Source organism: Mustela erminea, chromosome 16 (genome assembly GCF_009829155.1).
Source record: "Mustela erminea isolate mMusErm1 chromosome 16, mMusErm1.Pri, whole genome shotgun sequence".
Taxonomy (NCBI): Eukaryota; Metazoa; Chordata; class Mammalia; order Carnivora; family Mustelidae; genus Mustela; species Mustela erminea.
Window position 1 is genome coordinate 81669111 of NC_045629.1, and position 22979 is coordinate 81692089.

General features: G+C 55.7%; 1 protein-coding gene across 6 annotated transcripts in view; it reads right to left on the reverse strand.

Annotated features, from left to right (window-relative positions):
- Positions 1–22979, reverse strand: part of TRAPPC9 (trafficking protein particle complex 9) — a 500764-nt gene that overhangs the window by 95242 nt on the left and 382543 nt on the right. For all 6 annotated transcript variants that reach the window (XM_032316499.1, XM_032316500.1, XM_032316503.1 and 3 more), the window contains 2 exons: positions 21254–21407; positions 3912–4002 (listed from right to left, as the gene is read on the reverse strand). In XM_032316499.1, coding sequence (XP_032172390.1) covers positions 3912–4002; positions 21254–21407 — 245 coding nt within the window. The remainder of the gene's footprint in view (positions 1–3911; positions 4003–21253; positions 21408–22979) is intronic.

The following is a 22979-nucleotide window of genomic DNA, read 5'->3' on the forward strand; positions in this document are numbered from 1 at the left end:
AAACATGTAGATTTTAAACAACTCTTGGGACAAAAATGAAACCAACTAAAATTGCAAAATTCCTAAAAAAATCATCCATGAAAATGTTAAATATCAGAACACAGGAACACAGGTAATGCAGTAATTGCAGGAAAATTCATAGCCTTAAATAATTATAGAAATAGTAGGAGATTTTAAGTAAATAGATTAAATATCCAGCTAATTCAGCGAGGACAACTAACATGGTGAGCCCCCATAAATCAGAAAGAAGATGGGGACAGAATTAGAGAGAAGAGAAGAGATGAGAACCAGCCAATGGAGTCAACCATATACTAGCCAGCCAGATCAAGAAAAAGAAGAGGAAGCAAAATTATAGAAAAGAAACAGAAGTGGAGAAATGACTCCAGGAGAAGAGGCAGTCAGATACCATTAGAAATTTAATTTTTAGAAAATTTACTCTTTCTGAAGTTCTATAAAAATATGAAAGCTGGGACGCCTGGGTGGCTCAGCCCATTAAGTGTCTGCCTTTGGCTCAGGTCATGATCCCAGGGTCCTGGGATGGGGCCCTCCATCAGGCTCCGTCCTCAGCGGAGAGCCTGCTTCTCCCTCCAGCTTCCACTTCCCCTTGTGCTCTTTCTCTCTCTCTCTCTCTCTCTCTCTCTCGACGTCTCTAACAAATAAATAAGCAAAATCTTTTTAAAAATAAATAAAAATCAGAAAGCTATTCCACAGGCACAGAGTTCTGATTTTGCAAGACCAAAAAGGTAGAGATCGGCTGTGCAACAAAATGAATACAGTTAACATGGCCGGGCTGTATGGTCAGGATGGCTCATTTATGTGTTTTTATCACAATTTTAAATAAAGAAACAAGAGAGAAAGACAGAGAGAAAAACAAGAGAGAAAGAAAGTGAGTTCCTCTGTCCATTGGAGCGGCCGGGGGCTGCGGGGGTCACTGCGTGCCAGTTGGTGTGGAGAGGAGAAGTGGAGATTCTTGGGTGCATCCAAGGGCACGAGGGGATAGGGGCAGGGCTGGGGCAGGGCCTGAAGGCCTGGGATGGGACCCCAGGTCAGCATGGTCGGGGCTGCGGCTTCCCATGTGCCTCTCGTCTCCAGCTGGGAACTGTCCTGTGAACTGGTGGGGTACGGGCTGCCCCTCTGGTCGGGAGGAGAAGGCAGGTTGCAGAGCCCAGCATGCTCCTCGACCATCTGTCTAGGGGCTGGTTCCAGTCCCTTCCATCGGTACCGGTCGTGGTGACTAATGAGGCTGAACTGATTCCAGGGTCCCCGTGCGTCCTTCTACCACTGTTGGGTGGCGACGCTTTCGTAGCTTCCTAGGTACACCAGTGATGGGCTGTGCTTTCCTGGACTGCTGGCAAAGGCAGATTAAGTGTTGGCTACGTTACATGGGGGCATTTTTCCGTGCACACCCGCCAGTCAGCATCCCGCGAGCCCTGCTGTAAGCTCTGGCCCTGAGCTGTGGTGAGCAGGCCGTGTGCACGCACATGAGGGTGGCAGGTCTAGGAAGCAGCAGACACATGAGACGGCTGTGGGGACACCCGCTGCCCTGCCTCGGGGAGCAGCACGTCCTCACATGTGGGGAGCAGGACACAGTGTCCAGCCCATGCAAGTCTGGGAGGTCCTCACCGCTATTCCCCATTTATAAAGTAGGAAATATTCAGGAGTTTCTGTTCCCTAAGGTTACATGGAAAATGTGGATTTTTGGACTGAGGGTTTTGTCCATTCATTCCGTAGATACGTGTCTCCTGACTCTGCTCGGTGCCGGACACTGTCCCAGGTGCTGGGGACCCACATGTGAGTTAAACTCCAGCCCTGCCATCCAGACATGCCTGGTCTGATGCAGGTGGTGGACTCAGGTCCCTTAGCAGACCGCGAGCACGCAGCCTTATGTGTGCCAGGTGGGTGCCCGTGCAAGCCAGTGTGTGTGTGTGATTTACGCAACAATGAACATCTCAGAACAACCAAGACCTCCAAGAGCAGCACAAGGGCTAAGCTACCTTGCATCCGCTGGATGAAATTATTACGTGGCCTCTAACAGCACGCATGAGCCACGCCCATAACATGAGGAATCCTTGTGTTGTGTCAAGTAAGGGGGGAGGAAAGGGCACCAAACACAAACCTGGAATGAACATCTCTACGAACAAAATTTAAATTTTGAGGGCAGCAAAAAGGCTTAGAGATACACAAAAATTCAGTGAAATAGAGGTTCTCTAGGGGGGTGGGAAAAGGGTGATTCTTCTCTCTCCAACATTTCTGATTTTCCACGGCGAGAATATATTACTTTGATCAAGTGACCTGGTGGAAAGGTCAAGATTCCAGTGTGAGGGCATCTGCCATTGAACCTGGACGGGTCACCTCCCAGTGGGGCAGGTGCTGGACAGAATCCCTGACCCAGCTGAGCCTCGGCGTCCTCCTCTGGAGAAGGACAGGCACAGCGTGCAGGGGCATCAGAAGTGACAACAAGAGGCAGCTCACGCCCTCCCAGTAAGGCCTCTGGACACAAATGCCTCGCAGGTCCTAGGATTATTTTTTTTAAAGCCACGTACCCCTCCAGGAAAATGTTATTAACCCCTGTGTCATCAACCAATATACCGGCATGCCCACGAGGCATGTAGGACAGCAGACCCAAACGCTGTTAACAAACAGAAGAGCTAAACGCCCATGAAGACTCCAGCACAAATGCAGGGCCTCCTGCTGGGCTCTGCAGGGAGGCTGGACCCTCCTGGGCCCACCCCAGGGGGTGGCTGCCGCTGACTGTCTGGGCCTCGGGGAAGTTCTTCTGAGCGACAGAATGTGGGAACACATGGTTTATTTCATTTTGTTGCACAGGTCTTGGGCCTGTGCCAGCCCTGGAGGCGGGAGGATCTGGGCGTCTGACCCTGCTCGGCTGTCCACATCTGGGGGACGTAGCTAGCCGTACCTGAGAGCTAGGACACTCCAACCCAGGCAAGTGTCTGGGGGCCCAGAAAAGCCCCCAGAGGCGCAAACACTGACCCCAGAGATGGCCCCCCTTCCTTCCAGCCCAAGTGTGGTCCCCTCGGTGCTGCCGCATCGGTCACTCACGGGACTTCCGCCGGGCTTCATGCAAAGGAGCAGGGAGACCGGCGGGGAGTGGGGTCTCCCATGTGGCAAGGGGGTCCCACAAACTGACGGAAAGCAGGGGAAGGCCTGCAGAAGGGCCCACGGCCCTGGGACAATGCCCCCGTGTTTCTCGCGCACAGAAGGGAGAGAATACACTAAGGAACCAGAGGAAAGACTTGACACTGATTTACAGTGACACCTGGGGTAAAACACAGCTGACTGCCAGCATCGGACCCAAAGCAGAGGAGATACTGAAATGACTTCCAGAAAGTAACACAGCCTCTCCCTTCAACGACCACACGCTTGCTTTGTTGCTCAACGAGATACTTCCGCGGCTCTCAGGAAGGCGCAGAGCAGGGCCCACGCTGCGACGGGCAGCAGACAATGGGCTGCACGGGTCTGGCTGCTCGCCGCAGGGAGCGCTCCCGGGTGAGGACCGAGGTCAGGCGCTTACCAAGCACGTGCTCCTCCGTGCCGACCCCGTGAGAGGCTGTCGGAGCTCCTCCAGCAAGGAGGCCACCCCTGGGCTTCCTCCCCACCACCCACTCCAGGTCCAGACACATAGGCAGAAGGCACGCCGTGGGGACCAGAGCACGGGCTGCCAAGGGCCATGTCAGACTCTGCCATGGCTGGAAGGTGAGGGCGTCTTGGCACCCACCACCACGTGTGCATCTGAGGCTGCTGACGGGGTGCGCCTGAAGGGCCGTACTCAGGGCAGACACAGACCTGCCCTGGCCACCCCAGCCAGCCCCGCCGCCTCCACCGCCCCCGCTGCCCCAGCCACCTGCGGGAGAAGGCGCGTGCCCAACCCGAGACGACGCGCGCGTACTCACCCCACTGCAAGGGAGCCAGCTGCAGGTGCTCCAGGACCAGCTGGTTCAGGAGGCCTTCCACGCTCGCCTCCCCTGTGCGCTTGAGAGAGGGGTGAGGGCTGGTCAAGGAAAACTCGGCTCCTGCTGGGCCCCGGGGGCAGGGGGAGGTCTTCTGGAAGCTTCTACAGATGCCCGGACAGCAAACCTCAGCAGGTCTAGGACCCCTCCTCCCAAATGAAGTCTAACCCACCACTGAGACCTGAGCTGGGCATGGAAAACAGGCACGTGAACATGCCCAGCGCCCACCCTCCCTCAACCCTAATCAGGTAAACCCCGCTACTGCCACTGTCGCATAAAGAAGGGGAAGCCGTCGGGACAATTTTAATCCAGCAGGAATTCTTGGGCGGGGGGAGGCAGGTGGAAATACAGGAAATGGAAGTTGGCTTTTCCTTAATAAAATATGGCTCACTGTTCCATGTAACCAAATACATTTCTGGACATGTGTCAGCTCCGTGCTGGCTTCACGTCTGTCGTGTTACACATCTTGATGTAATTACACATATTATTACGAATGGGCTCACTTAGGCAGGTTCATAATGGAGGAAGTCACAGTCTCTCAGCAAGTATCAGCGGATGAAGAAACTGGGTTTAGAAATGCAGAAAACAGATGTCTCCTGGGCACTAATATTAAACAGTCAATGTGGCTCTCAGAAACAGATCTGCAAGCCTCTTTCCCTTTCCCTACATAAATTAAGGCCACAGAATTTAAGTTGTCATCCAAGGGAAGAATTTAGTCCCTGACAATCTTCCCCGATTAGGGAAGTGAGGAGGAAACCTGCTTCTTTCTGCCTTTAGCAAGTTAACTGCATTCAACAAGCACACGGCGTGTCTGACCCAGACAGGGATGGAGACACGAGAAGGACACGGAACGGCTCACACACAAACTTGAACCCGAGGGGCCTCCTCCTGGGACGGCAGGGAACGGAGGCCCGCACTCACCAAGCCCGAGAACAGCTGTATGGGGATGAAGCTGTGTGAGCAGAGTAGCTCAGGGCTAAGGCTGGGGGCACAGGGCCCCAGGGGAATGGGGACCAGAGGTCCTAGTCTCTCAGGCATGGGGCAGGGTGGATTCAGGATCACAGGGGGCTCTGTGGAGTGTGGACTCGGCCCCCAAACATCCAGGCAAGCTAGCGAGGGCAGGGCCGGCCGCAGAGCACAGTGACCTGCTAGAATCCCTGCCCCCCTCTGCACCCCAAAGTCCTTCTTGGCTCTTTTGGGTTCTGTCAATCCTCCCAAAGGCCATGTGCTCTCTCTGGACTCTGAACCGCCCACATCTGCGCTCTCCGCCTCAGAATGCTTTTCCCTGCCCCGAAGGCCCCCAGGCGTCCCCCTCCTCCAGTGCTCAGCCTGGCCACCAGCCTGACATCTGCACAAGGGCCCGGCCCTGTGCCCGGGGCCCGCACCAGCGCCTGCTTCACAGAGCTGCTCAGTGCACTCTGTGTCATGAATAAACAGACTCAGGAGGGATAAACATCCTGGACAAGCGGGAGAGGAGTCCCGCTTCCACGCCCTCCAGAGCCCACAGCCCTCAACACGCAGCTCAGATGCTGGGACCCGGAATCTTCTCTCCCCCGAGCCCAGCGCCTGCCTCTTGCTGTGGCCCCTGCAGACACCAGGGCTTCCTCCGTCCCAAGCTCCCAGGTACTCGCGCTGCTTGCTCTAGTCCACGCCAACCTGACAGCAGCGGGGCAGAAGGGGGAGCAGGCTCATTCTAGCCGCACTGAGCTCTCCAGCAGACCGGGAGCCATGCGGCAGCCCTGCAGCCCCGAGTAAGGGCGGCTGCCTCTGTCGCTGGAACGGCGGTGTCCAGATGCTCTCCACGGAGATCTGGGTCCGGGCACGGCCGCTGAGGAGCGCCGGGCCGTCTGCCTACATTCTCCGGGCCTGGTCCACCATCTGTTAATGTCCACGAGCTCCAGAGCAACACGAACTTCACACGAACGTCACAGGACTGTCCCGAGAATCAACGGACCAGCAGTCCTGGCCACCGGAAGCACAGCACAAAGGGCCCTACTGTGAGGGCCTGCCCCGCTCTCCTACTCTCCTTCCCTCGTCTCAGGGACTCGCCGCCCCTGCTGGCACCTCAGGCCCCTTCGGGGATCCTACCCCACCACAGGCAACCTACCAAAGGGCTTCCGGGGTAATTCGCTCCCTGAGGAGAATTCCCCAAATGCAGTCTTCGCCATCCCGCTACGCAGTCTACGGGTGCCGGAGTGAGAGCGGGATTGCTAGAGACTCCGCGCGGCCCCTGCAATGACCATGCACGGTCCTGGGACACCCAGGGCGTTAGGACACGTGCGCTTATGTCCTTCATTCACTGGGTCAACGAGGTGCTGCTGGCACGGACCCTGAGGGTAAGGCCCTACGTGTCTGGGGATCCCGGCGAGGACTGATCCGAGACTCAAGAAGCTCACAGGCTTGGGGGAAGACAAGCCCGTGAACAGACGATGCTGGCCTCCGGCAATCCCCTCCTGGGTGGGGGGGAGGCGCCAAAACAAGTGACAGCAGGGACTCAAACAGATACTTGCAGCATGTGTGTATAGCGACATGCATCACAGGAGCCAAAAAGTGGAAGGAACCCAAGTGTCCGAGGTCACAGGGACAGACAAGCAACAAGCCATCTGGACACACAATGGAGTTTTATACCGCATTGAAAGGAAGGAAATGCCAGCCACACCGCAGAGCGGAGGAGCCCTGAAGACATGACCCTGAGATGTCGCTTGCTGGATGCCCCGGCCGCGGGCTCCCACTTCTCCGAGGACCCTGCCGTCCGCACGCTCATGGACACAGAAAGGAGGACGGTGAAGGCCGCAGCGTAGGCGCTTGTTCCTCCACTCTGGGGAAACCGAGGCCGCAGAGCGAGTGAGCCACAGCACCCACAGCTGACCCCAAGACACCGCTGGCCTTGCCCCCCCGAGAGGGGCCATGGGGCAGCTTTCCCGCCCAACCCCGCAGACACTCCGTCACCTGGTGTGTCACCACAGCTCGGTGAGGGGTGCCTACCCCTCGGCATGGGGGGTGGGGCGTAGTAACCGGCGGGGGAGGGACCTGCCGGTTTCCGTCCTCCCAAGGGCAGCTACGCCCCTCGGGGAGACGGCGCCCTCGGCTTCATCACCTTGACAAACCGAATCTGGTGTTCCTCATGCGGAACCTGCACGGTAGTAACCGGCATCCAGGATGTGCTGGACCCCAGGGGTGCTTGCACGGCCCTGTCCAATCCAGGTCGGGACAGGGGCAGTCACTCCCTACAGGCACGCCCACGTCACGGGCAGGACTGGGCAGGCACCCAGGCCTCGGGACCCGCCCCCACTGCTGGGAGCCGGGGGGGGGGGGGTGCTGACACAGCCAGTGATGGGCTGACATGGGGAGGGAGGAGGCGTGCAAAGGCAGGCCTGGGCCTCATGCGGAGACTAATTCTGGTCAAGTCTCTTCCCACATCTTCCTGCCTACTCCTGTCCACTTGGCCCTGATCGGACTCACAGGTTGAGCTGGGTGCCTGGTGGGTGGGGAGGGGGGCCCGAAGCCGCCTGCGCCTATTGGCTCTACTTTAAGACAATGGGGGAGATCTTGTCTTCGATACGACTCTGAGCTCCTAGAAGGTGATTCTCCCCAGAACCAGACATTAGGGCGCACAGTGGGGTTCAGAGACGCCTGCAGCTACCTGTGATTGGCTGCCTGGCTCCCGGGGAGGAACAGGGGCTCAGCCCACCAGCCGGGCCACCTGTGTTCACAGCAGCTGAAGACAATGGGCTTTCTCAACCCCAGCACCAGGTAACATTACCTGTGCAAACAGCCACTCTTCCGAGTAAATGGCAACCCACCCTCGGTTCCCAGAAATTTAATTTTCTCAAGAGGAATTGCTTCATATTAAGAATTTATTGGCTGGGAAGTTCTCGGTCTTTTATGAACACAGCACCGTACGGTGTTTAATTTCCATGGATAATGACTGAATGATTGTTTTTCTTCCTTTCCACCCACAGATCTGAATATCCTAATTTTAACATACGACACTCCATATTAAGTGACTTCTCAAGGTGAGGAGCAGGACAGGGAGAGAAACTCCTCGGGAAGAGCGCGCGGCTTTCCCGGAGGGAGAAGGGAGTGCAGTGTCCCACACACATACGCACGCAGAGACCCACCCCAGGAGGGACAGGCACCTCACTGCACCCGAACCCCCTTCCCCTCCCGCCCGGCAGACTCCTACCCTGGCTTTCGGACCAGCGCCCGTGCCCCTACGTGGAACACCCTGCACACACATGCACACACAACATCTCAACAGGGCTCTTCGTGGCTCTGCTTCAAGGATTACAGCCATTGGTGCCTCGATGTCCATCTCCCTGGCTGCCTCCAGAGCACCTTTCCTCATCTTTCGAGCGCCAGCATCCTGCACAATGCCCAGGACCCAGGGGCGGCTTGCTGAGTGTGGAAATCACTTCACGAATGAAGCCTGTGTGCGTATTTGCATGACGGTGGGCGTGGGGAAATGGGTGCTGTTCGTCAGAGACAGACCTCCACTGGTACGGGTGGCCCAGCACAGTCGCTGCTAGAGCAAGGAGAGTAGGACCCTCCGATGGGATGAGTCCAGCATCACTAGGGGACAGCCGCCGGAGCCCTCGGCACAGGGCCAGGCACGTGTGGCTATTACTGTCCAACACGTGAGGACAGAGTCTCAGAAAGGTTGGTGGGTTGCCTGCTGCGAGTGACCAATGGCCACGAGGCCTGGCCCATTGCCCAGCAACACAGGGGACTACCAGGGAGTGTGGCTGGGGTTCTTGGCCAACGTGAGCCCACCTGGTTGCCGACACTCCCAGGCTACGCCGGTCCAGTTCTGTGGACTCCTCTGTGGCCATCGCTCAGCACTGCAAGCCTGCCGTGGCCACCATGCGGCTGGTCGGCTTTCATCCTTGTTGCTCAATCAGCTGCAGCAGCACAACCCACCACCGCAGGGGCACACAGGCGTCATCCGTTCCAGGAGGACTCAGAAGCCTCTCACTTGGGGTGAGTCTCTGAGAGGGGACGTCTCCTGTAGCCCCAGGCTAGGACTCCATTCTTGCAGTCCCTGAGCCAACAAGATCCACTGGGAGCAGGGTAAGGAACCACTTCTCCCTCCCGAGGGGAGTGACCCAGGATCGGGCCACTGCCCGCCCCAGTGAGAGCACAGACAACTGTGATTGGGAGAAGTGGTGACCTTCCTGGGAGCCACCACCTGTGCTGAGTCAGTCCCAAGCCTTCTGCCTACCACCCACTCAGGCCAGCATCCCCCTGCTGCCATGGCCTCAGCAACACCCAGAGGGAACCTCCTGCTGGGGAAACACATCCCCTGGGGAGTCTGATGAAGACCTAGAGCCCAGGGACTGGCTGGGCAGTGGAGACAAGCAGTTGTGTTTCCCTTCTCTCCCTTTGTGACCACCATGTGAAGAGGTACTTTCTCTTTCAAAGAAAAGGTACCAAGCCCCCTTCCTTAGCTCATAGCCGGGTCCTGGCAAAGCTCTCTGTGATTCATTGGCATCAAAGAGCTGGAGGGAAGTGGGATTGCGTACACGGTACCAGCAAAAGGAGGCAGCTTTCCTTTCTTCAGTTTGGGTTTCGTCTAGGATCTGATGGGCCACATGACTCACAGGCACACAGAAATTCACTGGCAGAGTGGTGACCAATTCCCAGTACAGGAAAGGCTCCCAGGTGAATTCCAAGTCTCAGACTAAAAGACACACATTGGGGTCCTGGAGAGTGGGGCACAGAAGGGTATAAATGTCGGGAACACTCCTGTTGGGCGGGCTCTGTGGCAAACACTTTCCGTGTTCCCTTCACCTGGTGGGAGGCAACAGTTGTGCCTTGTAGACAGAGGAGGAGGATCGAGTGGGGATCCTCCCAGAGCGCCCCCCAACTCTGGCATGCTGGGGCTTCCCCACAGCATGGCTCCAGAAGGGAAAGATGACGTGCTCAATGACACTGTGACCAGATCAGCAAAAGTCCCGAAGCTTGAAACCCCCCATGATGGCAAAGCCACGTGAATACAGGCACAAGACCACACTCCACTACTGGAAAGGGAGAAAGTTAGTTATGAGTATGCAAAGTTTTCCGAGGCATACAGTTCAGTGAAAAAACCATGATGCGAAACAGCACATACTTTTGTGTAAAAACAAACAAAAAAAGTCTATATATTACGTAGACTTTCAGAGAGAAATTCTGAAATACATGGAAGGGATGAAGAAAAATGGGCATTTGGGGAGGACAGGCAAGAGGGGAACACTCTTTTTTAAGAAAAATTTGAACCATGTGCATATTTTACATATTTAAAATAAAAATTTTAGAAAGAATAAACAGTGCAGTTCTGCTGGAAGCAGTTGCAGACCTGATACAGGGTGGGCCCGATGACAGAGCTCCGAGGTCAGGGCTGAGAAAAGTCAACATGCCTCATCCCACCCGGAAGGAAGAGCTCAGCATGCAGGTGGGCTGGCAGATTTGGGCTTAATATGCACATTTTCATGTTTCTTTCTTCCCTGAGTCTTTCCAGGGGTGTAAAATGAAGACCTCAGAATATGGCATATTACTGTCTCTTATGAAAAAAAAAATATGCCAGACTTTCAAAGCAGATCGCACCACGGTGCTTGCAAAATAGAAATAGCGCCTAATGAACGTGGCCAGGATGAGGAGCTTTGCGATGATTAGTTAGCGGGGCAGGTTAGCATGTGAGTAATTACAAAGTTGCCAAATGGCACTGGGGCTTTGGAAACCATTCCAGTAGCATATTTTTGTATTAATTTGCTTTCGGATGTGAGCCATAAAATTATACAGCTGAGCTAATAAAGCTAATTACCTGCAGGTACCACCCCTCCCTTTCAGCCCCATAAGCCACCAAAAAACAGCCTGGTGTCTGAGCCTGGACACACAAACGCAAAGCCAGCCAACCAGTCCGCCATGCAGCTGCCTTTCCTGCTCACTATCACAGGCAAGACCGCAAACATCCCACAACGAAGGGAGAGGTGGCAGCCGCTACTGTTCCTTAAATACACAGATCCTGGCATCCGGGCAAGAGACCGATAAATGGTGTTGGGGACCACAATCCCACTGCTTCTATTACAACATTTCCAAAGTGCCTCCCATGAGAGAGGCTCTTTGTTAAGTGTGTAATATGTATCTTTTCAATTCATATTATCTTTAAATTAAGACTTTAGAACCTGACAGGTACAAGGCAGGGACTGCTAGTTCTGTTCAAAGTTTTGTTTTGTTTTGTTTTGAACTCAGGTGCAAGGTGAGAGTAAGAAAGCCGACAGAGCTATGAAGTGGCAGGTTCAAGCAGACTGAGCCTAGAGCCCATGTTGTGCACGCACTTTCTGAGGGTTCTCTGCAAACACTGTGTCCATTCTCAGGAAACCTGGGGGTGGAGCCCACAGAGAAGTGGCAGGACCTGTCCATGGTGCTGAAAGGGCTCCATCCCTTTAAAGCCCTTTTCCCGTCACCCAGGACCCAGCAGTCACATCTCCAAGTAGTCAGTGAGAGTCACTATCCTGAGATTCTGCTCCTTTCCCTTACAAGGGCAGGGCTGGTAACTCTGCAACAGGACTGTGGAAACTCTGCTGGTGTGCACCAAGGCTTTGCAGGTGTACTAGGGCACATCCACAGTAATCACGAAATAACCCAAGTGCCTGAGGCAAAAGAGAACACAAGCTCCCAGCTCAGGTTAGCACAACTCTCATTCTGCTTCTGGGGCCTTCCACAGGGAGCATCTAACTCCCCAGCAAGGAACAGCAAATTCCATGTTTGGTGCCCTCCATGCTTGCTACTTCTGCCTCAAAGACACAATCGAGTTCCCTGAAGTCACTGCCCTTTGCGCACTCCTCCTACGGGTCACAAATCCTTGGAGGTGGTGAGCCATGAGGCCCAGGGTCTGGGACTGGATCTTGCTCAACATGAACCTCTTCTGACCTCCCCTCCCCAAACCAGCAAGATCAAAGAGCAGGCAGCCATGCCTTCCCAACTGCTTAGCTGAATTCAGAGGACCGCCTGTGGTGGTGAGCCACAGGAGAGTGATGCCCCTGGTCACCAGCCTGGCACACAGCAGGTGCTCAATAAATGTCTGCTGCTTTTTCCTGAGCATGTGTTATGTGTCAGTTACCTACAGATCATCTCATACAGCCCTTATAACAATGTCAGATCAATAAAACCTCTTTAGGGATGGTAAGAAACTTTTCCAAAATCACACAGCCAAGAAGGGGGAGTGTAAGGTTCACATTCGGTTCTTCAACTCCAAGTGCACTGCACAACCCCTGCCAGACTTTCTCCATAGGTGCCACACATTTCCAGTGAGATGAATCTTAATGCCACAGTGTTAACCCAGCAGAAGGACTAGGTCAGGACCTCACCTTTAAGATGCCTTTAAAGGAACAGACTCAGAACAGGTACCTCAGAAGGCACTTCACTGAGGCCAAAAGTCTCTTGGACACCAAAAGGCTCATTCTTCCTTGTGTGAGGTGACCATGAAGTTCTGAGGTAGGACCTGAGGGCAGTGGGGACACAGATGTGTTCGGCAATTTTGGCTCAAGCCCATGCAGGGCACTGGTGTGGCCTACAGCTAAGATAATGGTATTCAGCTCCAGCAGGACCTGGCATATGTAAGTGAGGTCCTCTCCCAGAAAGGTGGGAGGCAGGGAGATGATGCTTCCTGCGTGGCAAGCATAGCCCCCGACTGGCCAATACTGGCACCAACCCAACACCCGGCAGGCCATCCCTCAGCCCTAGGCTCCCTCCTAATTCCCACATAGCACTGGTTATGAGCTACAAACATCTACTGTCATAAGTGACTTCCCAACGCAGCCACAGTGAGCACCCTGGGAGCAAGACCAGGTTTCCTACCTCCAAGCCCCTAACTCCAGATCTACGGAGCTGGGAGGCAGAAAAAGCCAACTAAGGGGGGTCAGTTTTTCCAGGAATAACGCAGAAGGAGCTTCAAGTTATAACCCGTAAGGGCCACAGTTTGTTGACAAGCCACTGCCCACATAAGCTTGAGGGAGTGGACATTTATTGAGCACCTACTACCGGAGGCCTGTGCTTACAGAAGATGTGCAACCAAACACGACAGGTAAGCCCTCGCTCAGAGAGACCTTGTGCTATATTCCTTTCCCACAGACAAGGCTCAGAGCGGCACCATTACTCTGCTTTTCCACTGTAACCCTTGAGAGCAGAAATGGGTGTCAAATACCTAGAGCCCAACAGGAACCCCAGTCCTGGCAGTGAGCCTCTATTTCAACTCAACACCTTATAAGGACCTCACCAAGAGACAGAAAGAGACAGCAGAGACAGCCCTGCACTGCCCCGCACAGCTCTGCAAACTCTCATGCTAAATTCCCAAAAGGTAGCGCAATCCCGCAACCAGACACAAATACATCACGGTGACAGCAGGCCCCCAGGGAGTGAGGGGGGAGGAGCCCCGCCAGAGTCTGAAGACACAGCTCCCTGCCCAGAATCCTGCAGTGGCTGGCCACAGCTCTTGGGATAAAACCCAACTCCCCAGAACCTCATACAGGTGCCCATGATTTCCTCTGCTTGTTGACCTCTTCCTTCGCACACCTGCACCCAAGAATGTGTACCAGCCATGTTGAACTACGGGCACTTCTTAAGACAGGGGGGTGCTGTCCTGCCCTGGTGCCCTTACTCCTGTGTTCTCCCCAACCTGGAACCTTCTCAGCCATTCTGTTGGCTGGCCTCAACCTTACCTTACTGGGGATGTCCCCTCTGACCCAGCACCAGCCCAGAAGTCACCCCTTCCTTCTTCCCTGTCTGTGACGGCTGCACCCTGTAGTGTGTCTATGCTGTCCCTGCGGCCTGCCTCTGTCCCCATGCGCTTCCCCATTCCAGTGACTCACAGCAAGTATCTGTCAACACCCACTCTGTGCACTGCGGTAGGGGCTAGGCATGAAAGGCCTAGATGAGAGCCTTCCTACTCTTCCGGAGCCCAGTCTGTTACGTGAGCCTTACATATGACTGCGGGTCATTCATCGTTGTTAAGGAAACTTAGTATTTGTACACAGCCTTTACAGCATTCTCATGATACACAGTTAATCTTCTGCCTGCCTTGGGAACCACGGATGCTTACTTCCAGATCTTTAGAGAACAGCTAGATGCAAGGGAAACGCAGAAAGCCAATAGCGCACCTTCCCACTCGTCTTCAGCTGGACCGCTAGCACTGAAGTATCTGGTGCCGTGCTGCGATCTGAAGACACTGAGCAGTTTCTGAGACCTTGTCTTTATTCATGGAACTGAAGTTAACCATGAACTCGTCTTCTATTTTAGGGAAGAAGAAAAAAAAAAAAGGATTGCTCAACCAACTCTCCCTGGATGATCCGGCCGCCCAGGGCTCAGCCAGATCCTGCTGAGCGCAGGGGCCTGAGTCCTCCCGGCCCTGCCCCTCGATCTGAACTCCTAGTTTACCCGCAGCCTACGGGGCAAATCTGGAAGCCCATCACCAGAGAGCAGCCGACAGTCACTTCCAAGCTGGCTTCCAGGTGCGGGAGCCGGAGGGGGCAGGCCTGCACCTCGAGCGTTCCCCGAGGAAGATGGACTGTCTGCACCCACGTGCCAGACCTGGAGAAACGACAGGTGCAGGGACTTAGCCCAGCCCCACTTCAGCTCAAATAAATTAGCAGATTGCCATAAATAGAAATTACACTAATGGAAAGGCTGCTTTAAGTGATTAATGAGCCTCTTTCCCATGACTGTTTTCCAATCTGCACCGTGAACTTTGGGAATGCTGATGTGGGTTGTTCTCACCCCAGCAGGGGTGGCCTATACCTCGGCTCAGCTCCCTGCGGTCAGAGACCCAACTGGACGGGAAATGCCACATGGCCCAGTGAGCTGCCCAGGGACAGTGTGCAATAGTACAGCTCCGCCCGTCCTGCCGGGCTGAGGGTAGGGCCGGCAAAGTGGGGAGAACCCAGGGCAGGGGAAGCACTGACCAGCAGGGTGTCCGAGGGATGCTGCAACCTCATTCGACTTTCTCTGCAAAACGGGGCTACACAGAGGCCTTGGCAGAGACCAGATGCCCGGCACAGAGCCAAGAGCCACAACCTGAAGCCAGGCAGCTGGGCGCAAATCCCAGCTCCGCGCCTCACTGGCTGGTGACCTGGGACGAGAGTGGGAGAATCTCAAGGGGTCTCAGTTTCCCCAACTGTGGAATGTACCTAAAACCACTTCCTAGGGCTCTTTGTGAAAATTAAGCGAGCCCATCCAGGTAAATCACTCAGAACAGTACAGCCCTTAGCACGCGCCCGACAGGCGTGAGCGGTCACTGCAGGAGTCTGTTAGACACACACCCATAGTAACTGTCAAAACGAAAGGACACAGAAGGTGTTGCACCGGGACACGCACCTAATGACACATGGTGCATATCGATCTGTGTGATGTTCACACGCACACTGTAGCACATGTGCGTGCACATGAACTGCACTCACGTGTGCACACACATGCAGACCACACACTCACATTAATATCTCCACTGGCTCAGGAAGCCCCTCCTGACTCCCCAAGCCAACTCCGAAATCGATGCTGCGTGTTAAACCCTGACTCCTCTCAGAGGGACTCAAGGTGAGCTTGGCCACCATGTCTGGATTTGGGGGAGACAGCCCTCAAGTCTGGGTCCACGGGCCCAGGAGCCGGGGCAACGGTACGGGATCAGAGGTCAGAGGTCAGGCACTGTGCTCCTCTCTGGCCGGGAGCACTGCTCCGCCGGGAGCTGGAAGGCCTCGGAGTCGAGGGACTGGCAGCAGCTGGAGACACTGAACTCCCTCGAGGCAGACACAAAATGACCCTGAATTTTGCTTCCGGTGATCCAGAAATCTGCACTGTCGACAGGAGGTGTTCGCATGAAATCCATTTAGATTAAACCCTTTCTCCTGACATGGCTACTGGAAAAGCCTACTGCACTGGGTTTTAGAGGGATCTTGTTGTAAGAAATTCATTTGTTTGTTTTCTCAGGGGATGGGAAGCCCTGGCTCCATTAAGCGTCTCGGAAAACAAACGACAAGCCCACTAGGAAGGGTCAAGGGTGACCTGGGGCAGGCCCCTGCCCACAGTTTAATCTCCGGAGCCCTGCCTTAAAAGGGAGGCGGGGTCAGCTGGAGGCACATTCCCCTTACTGGGAAGAATGTGGTCTAGAAAACTGAGAAGCCAGGCGTGGCCGTGTCCCAGGCCTACTGTCCTGGTCAGGACCAACCAAACTGAGGACACTGGGCTGACGGTCTTGCAGGCACATGCTTGTGAAACTCCAGCAAAATCCAAACACAAATGTCAGAGCCCGTGAAGCCTCCCAGGTTCACAAGGTTGACTGGTGTTGGCAAGGCCAGACACTGCTTGGTGACGCACAGCCTGGTCCAGACGCATGGCCCTGTGCTTGGAGCAGCTGCCCTGCTCCGTGTCCCTCTACGTGCCGGCTACCTGCGTGTAAGTGACCTCTGCATGCTGCAAAGATATTCCAGCTCCCGCTCTGGGCCGGCAGTCCTCTGGCATCTAAAACCCAGACTACGGCCAGGCTCCTTGAGTCTCTACCTGGCCCCCGAAGCAGCCAGATGGTTCCAAAGGGTCTCCAGACAGAACCCAGGAGACACGTGCTTATCAGACCACCTGGCAGAGACGCTGTCCAGATGGTCCGGGTCACTGGCTTTTATGGGGATCAGCTGAAGTGTGCGTCCAGCTCTTGCCATGAAACCTACACGGGGATGGATTCTGCTATGTCAGCAAGTATCCTGCCAACCCGAGAGGCTCTTGGAGGGGGATTTGCAACAGAAACAAGGACACCGAGAGCGGGAGACGACACAGAGCTTGCCCCGCGCTCACCCCTCGTCTGTTTCCAGCACAGACCGTCTGTGCGTGGCTGCCCTCTGGAAGCAGAGCCCGGCTTCCAGTAAGACTAATCGTGCTCATTACAACTCCCTTCACACGTCCGCCACAGCCCTCGGCATAGTGCAGCTAAGCCGGGAACCTTTCTGTCTGCGCCATCAAAGAGACGCAAGCCATGCATTCACCAAATGGCTTTATTTTTTTTAAACTTTTTTATTTTACCAAATGATTTTAATACCTACATGCTGGCGGCTACACGCAGCACAGAGGCCAGGAAAGGAGCACGCGCCGGCAGGGCAGGGCCCATACCCCATGCTGCCCATTGCAGAAGTCCCCGGTGCCTAGCACAAGCCCAGCACAGCGCCGGTCAGCGGCAAGTAGCTGCTAAGGGAACAGGACACCGCACAGACCCAGGAACGGCACAGCCCGGCGAGGACGCAGTGAACTTGGGAACAAAATGGACCTCCCTGTACTTGGTAAAGATGGTAACAAAAAGAGCTAGGCACTGAGTGTTGTAGGAGTACGAGGGAAGTAGCAGCTCCAGCCGGGCGAGATCAGAGCGGTAGAGGCCGACAACAGAGCGGGCTCCGGGAAACAGGACGCGTGAGCTCAACCGTCAAGGATGAGGAAGACTTGGTCAGACCCTGGTGGGCCCACCTCTCCCCAGTTACAAATGGAAAGTGGAAACAGATCTGGCCAATCTCCAACCACCCCAGAACCAGCTACACTGAGGTGTTCTCAGAACTACAGTCCCAAACTCCGGCGACAGGTCTGATCAGAGGTGGAAGTAGGGGCGCAGCCGAGGCCTGGCCCACTGCTTCCTGTGCAGGATGAGCCCGTCCAAGGCCAGATCACGGGAGCAGCTCTGGTTCTGCTGGCGGGAAAGGGGGCGCCCCTTGCAGACACCCTCCAGGGGTGGGTGCTGGGCTTACACGAGAGCCGCAGGACCGTACTTCAAGCAGGTAGTAGGAAAAGGACATGAGTTTTGGGATCCTGGCTGTTACCTCCAGTGAGTCAGTTCACTTCCAAAACGCACTTGGTTCTCAAACCAGAATACTGTCAGTTTTGCCAGTTTGGGGTCAGAAAAACGTGATTATCCTGGTTGAGATCAAAAGAGTAGAAGAGATGGTGAGACCTAATCCTACAGCAAACCTGAGGGGGTAATCTCACCTTGACTGAACAGACAGGGACACGTGTCCCTCGGGCCACAGCCTCCCCACAGGGACGCTGGAAGCAGCAGAGCTGGGCCTTCGGTCCTGGGCTCAGGCCCCAACCAGGCAAGATCCTTGGTCCCATCCTAAAGCCAAATATGGGTGCTTCCTGCCTTTACACGTGGACGGCTATTACCTGCTGACCACAAAATCGGCTCTATCAAGGCTTCCCAAGTTCAGCAAAGACTGCCCAACCATGGAAGCTGGCAGGGAAGGCGGCGAGAAGGAGACGGTGCCGAGCAGCGGGAAGCAAGCATGTGTTCACCCAGACAGCATCAGTGTTGGTCACGTGAGCCTGGCTCTTGGGCCTGATGACGCCTGTGCAGGCCCAGACCCCCACCCCGAGAAGACCGCACAGACGCTACGTACCAGCCGGTTCCTCTTGCCAAAGAGGAAAATTCCCTTTAAAAATGAGCAGGCTCAGACTGGCGATAAGGAGTTACACAGGAGAGAGAGTTTCGTACAGATTTTTGAGGCTGGCAGGGAGGGCAAGCGGGAGGCAAGAGGAAGGAAGGAGGGGTGAGGGAAGGGAGGCCCGGCTCCCACTGCCCCTCTGGTCTGCAAGCCGTGTTCCCAGTCACGGGGAATGACATAGGTCGCTGCTGCTCTCAGCCTCCGGGACGTGCCAGCCCTCACTCAGGAAGGCTCCTGCCTCAGCCCTTCCGGGGTGCGCTGTAAGTCCCCATTTCTGGGTCTGCTCCTCCCTCGGACTAAGGGCATCTCCAGGACCCAGCACACGAGCGTAAACGAACGTCCGGCTCCTCACCGGGTGAACAGTGGGGCTGGAGTTGCTGGCCTGCCCGGGCTGCTCGTCCGGTCACGGCAGCCACAGCGGAGACAGGCGTGTCTGCATCTACTGTAAGAGCCACAGTTCCCACCAACGGGTCTATGCAGCCTCTCACGCTACAGACGGACTGTTTTTATTACTGCAGATGAGTGTCAAATTAGGCTCCAATTTTTGTATAAAGTCTAAATATTGAGAAAATATTACTAAAATGCATAATAGAAATATTAGCCAATTCAGTCTTTGGTCTTTCCATCTGCTTGGATCCAGGTTTGCAATAGCAAAAGTCTGCTATGCACCCACGCCAGATGTCGCTGCCACAGGAGAGACAGAGAGACCCTTAATACGCTTCCTCTCTAATCGGATCCGCCTAGAGGGACAGTCTCCCCAAACTTCTAATCGCCACATCCAGGAGACCGACGTGTCCGCACACGTACATAGTTGCTGCATGAGTTATTAAGCCAACACAGACAACGGGGATGTCGACCTCCTGAAAGAGGCAGAGCTGAAAGAAGAGAAACCCCAAAACAACTCTGGCTTGTTCTGGTCATTGTTTTCAGAGAACACAAATACTTTGAGGGTCAGCATCACCCCATCAGAGAGAGCACATCCCGGACCGAGGGCTTCCGTTACATGCCTGCACCCCACATCCTAAGGCTGACCTGGGCGGGCGGTTGTCACCGCTGAGACGGGGCGGCAGAGCCCTTCGCTGTGGTGAACGACCTGGGCCCACCCAGTGGTGGCACCAGAGAGTGGCAGGCGTATCTTTAGCAGGTGCCGCGGTAGCCCTGGCACCGGGGAGGCAGGGGTGCAAACCTCCCATTTCGAGGCTTCCTGCTCTTATCCGGACCCACAGTGAGACGACTCAAAAGGACGATGCCTTCCTGCCGGGCCTGCCAAACACACTGCCTCTGCCTCCAGGGGGCTGAGGTGGATTCACCCACAGCCAAGCCTCCTGGCTCTGCACTGAGTTCCCGGCGTGAAGCAAAGGCCCTGAGGCCCAGGAGCGAGCATCTCGGAGTTTGCAGAACCTCTCCAGGTCCCTGAGCTTCAGCGTCGTGACCACAGATATCAGGACAGGAGAGCCATGGCCTCCTGCTGTCCCCCGACCCTCCCTGACAGCAGGGCTGGGAACAGGGCTATACCCTCAACACCACTGGGCAGGCGGCCCCACCACTTCCTGGCTGGGAGCTCAGCTCACCTCTCCCCAGGGGAGCAAGAGCACCAGTCAGAGGCAGGAGGAACATAGGAGACAGCAGGGCTGGTGTGCGGGGCGAACACCACTGCCTCTGGGGCTCTGTCACTCTGTCATTCCACCAGCAGGCACTGGTTGGGGGGGAGTGGGGGAGGGAGGCTACAGTCACCCCTCCTTTTCACATCCCGTTGGACAAAGGCAAACACCTGAACCCCGTGGTGGGCTGCTGTGGTATGGAGGCCCCAGGCACTCGGTTTTCAATGTCTGGTTTCCCAGTCCTCCGATGTGACATGGCAAGTGCTTATTTTGTCCCAGCAACTTGGGGACGCAGGTCCACCAGCCCCAGATTTTCTGGAGTATACACAAAGGAACGTGCCTCAACTCCTGGAAACCACCAGCCACAGACTGAGGACCTTTCCAGAACCCCGGGAGATGGTCTAGGACGACCTGACACTACAGAGCACAGGATCCAGGCACGAACAAGGAGACTGAGGCAGGCACATCAGAGTGGCCTCTTCCTGGGGGACATTTGTGCAAACCATCCTCTAACACCGCAGACCTCTAGGATATCGCCCACCCTACAGAAGCCCCTCTAATGTCACCCCTTCTGTGAAGCCTTCCTGAGTGCCCTGTGCCCACCGCTTCCTCCCCTGAACCTCACAGACTCGACATGATGCTTGGCCCGGCCCCTGAGGTGCAGCGAACCCCCAGCCTGCACAGCCATGCCCAGAGAGGCCAGGAAGCCTCGTGGGGGCCTCCTCCCTCCCCCTCGGCCTCTTGGGTGCCTTGAGGAACACTGCCCCAAAGCAGATGTTCTGCAGGACGGCCGAGTGCAAACGTGAGTGCACCCGGGACTCCGGCCTGATGGCAGGTCACGCGGGGCTGCTCTCGTGCCTTGGGACCTGTGCCACGCCCCCCAAGCCGCGCAGCAACTGCGTCTGTCCTGTGTCAAATTGTCACTTTGTGACACTTCCCAAGCCCAGCATTGGGAGGCTGGCATGAGAACGTGTCGCTAACACAATCGATGCTGGAAAGAAACACATGACCCACGACATTTCAGGGAGGCGGCCTTCCCTTGCCCTGAATCCACCCCTTCTCGGTGGGAGCCTGGGACGGGGAAGGGGCTAAGGAAGGACAGCCACGGTCTGCGTCTCCTTGGCATGCCCTTTCTGAGCTCTGTGTGCTGAGCACCTGGCGGCAAAGCCCCCAGGGTAATTCTTGGGGAGCATAAGCCCCAAGTAGGGGGCACCACGCGCCAAGGTGGCTGCCATGAAAAGGATATGATTCTCCAGTGGACGTCCAGCTTGCTGTCAATCTCCAGGCCACGGGCTTCCGGCCTCTCTTCCTCCAGGGGCTTCGGATTTGCAAGCTGTCCCTTCTCACCAGGGGATTCTGGGAAACTCTCGAAGCTGAACTTGTCCACTTGAATGGCCATTCTAAGAGAGGGAAACAGCAGAGAATGAGTGAGCAGGGCAGGGTCGGCGGCTGCCTGTCGGAGCGTCAGCACAGGCCTGCCGGAGACCGTAGGACTCATCACTGTCAGTAGGTCAGATGGGTTCATTCCAAGGAAAGGGACTGGCATACTCCCCGGGCAGCACCAGCCCCGGAGGTGATTCAATGCACAGCCTCGACCTGGAGACACGGTCAGAGACCCTAACCTCAGAGGAGACTCACACTGCCCCGGAGAAAACATCATTTCTGGACCAGGGTGAGGCAGGCAGGATGCGGTGTGGGCACTTAGAGGGGACAGGAATCATTTAATGCTTGGGACCCCAAGAGCCGCCTCAGCAGCGGTCCCTTGTCTCTCAGTCGCACCCCACCAGCCGTGCCCCGCCCGTCCCCATCTGCCCCCGCACCCAGGACCCTCTGTTGTGACACCTCCTTGCCAGGTTTCTGCTCCACTACCATGTCCTCTCCAAAGCCTCCCCACCTGCTGGTGTGTCCAGCCCTCTCTAACTTCCGGCAGTTTCTAGAACACACTGGGCTCTTCCTGCCTCAGCCTTGGTGCTCACTGCTCCCCAGGCTGGGACCCTCTCCTCCTGAACCCCCGTTCTCAAGGCTGGAGCTTGAGGAAGGTGTTCGGGGCACCCCCCTCGCCCCACCTGCATGACACCATTAATCTCTGCCGTGGCATTTATCAGGAGCTGTAAAAACACTTACTTGTGGGCTTCAGGGTCTATGGGGTCTACTGAAATTTAGGTCCCTGAGGGCAGAGGTCTGCAAGGCCATGCCATGGTCTCCAGGCCTGGGTAACACCTGCACACTGTGACCAGGTACTCCCCAAACAAACAGGGCGGGAACCAAGCCTTCCCACCACCACCACGCAGGGCCAGTGCTCACCTCTGCCCCTCGCGGCTGCCTGACCTTGTACCTTGCCCTTGTTCCGCTCCGGGCCCAGGCACTCTGCAGCCTGCCTCCACTCCCCACCTGGCAGCTTGGAGCAAACTACTGAGCTGCCCATAAATACACGGCCTTCGGCCAGGTGGTGTCCGGAGCTCAGCTGCCCCAGAGAACGCGGGGGCTTTCGGAGCCAGAACTCCGTCTGGAAGCTACACGGACTCCTCGCTGACGGCGGAAGTAGACAGGCTTACCGAAAAAGGTGGGAAAAGAGCGAAGAGCATAAAAAAGAAAGAAGGACTCAAGCCCACACCCTAACTGTGACACCTGCATGCTAGTCTTTCTCCCATGTATTGGTACATCAGTACAGTTCGAATGACTCTATGTGTACAATTTATTACACATCTTGTCTTACTCACTTGCATGCACATAAATATATACATAGACTACATTACACCTGCTTTTTCCCAGACTTATTTGAGAGAGAGACAGAGAGACAGAGAGAGCGCAGGGCAGGAACAGAGGGAGAGGGAGACAGCAGACGCTCTGCTGAGCGAGGAGCCTGATTAGGAGCCCGATCCTAGGACAGAGATCACGACTCGAGCCAGAAGTCAACAGTTGGTTGCTTCCCTGGCTGAGCCCCCCAGTGGCCTCCGCACCGTTTCACTTTC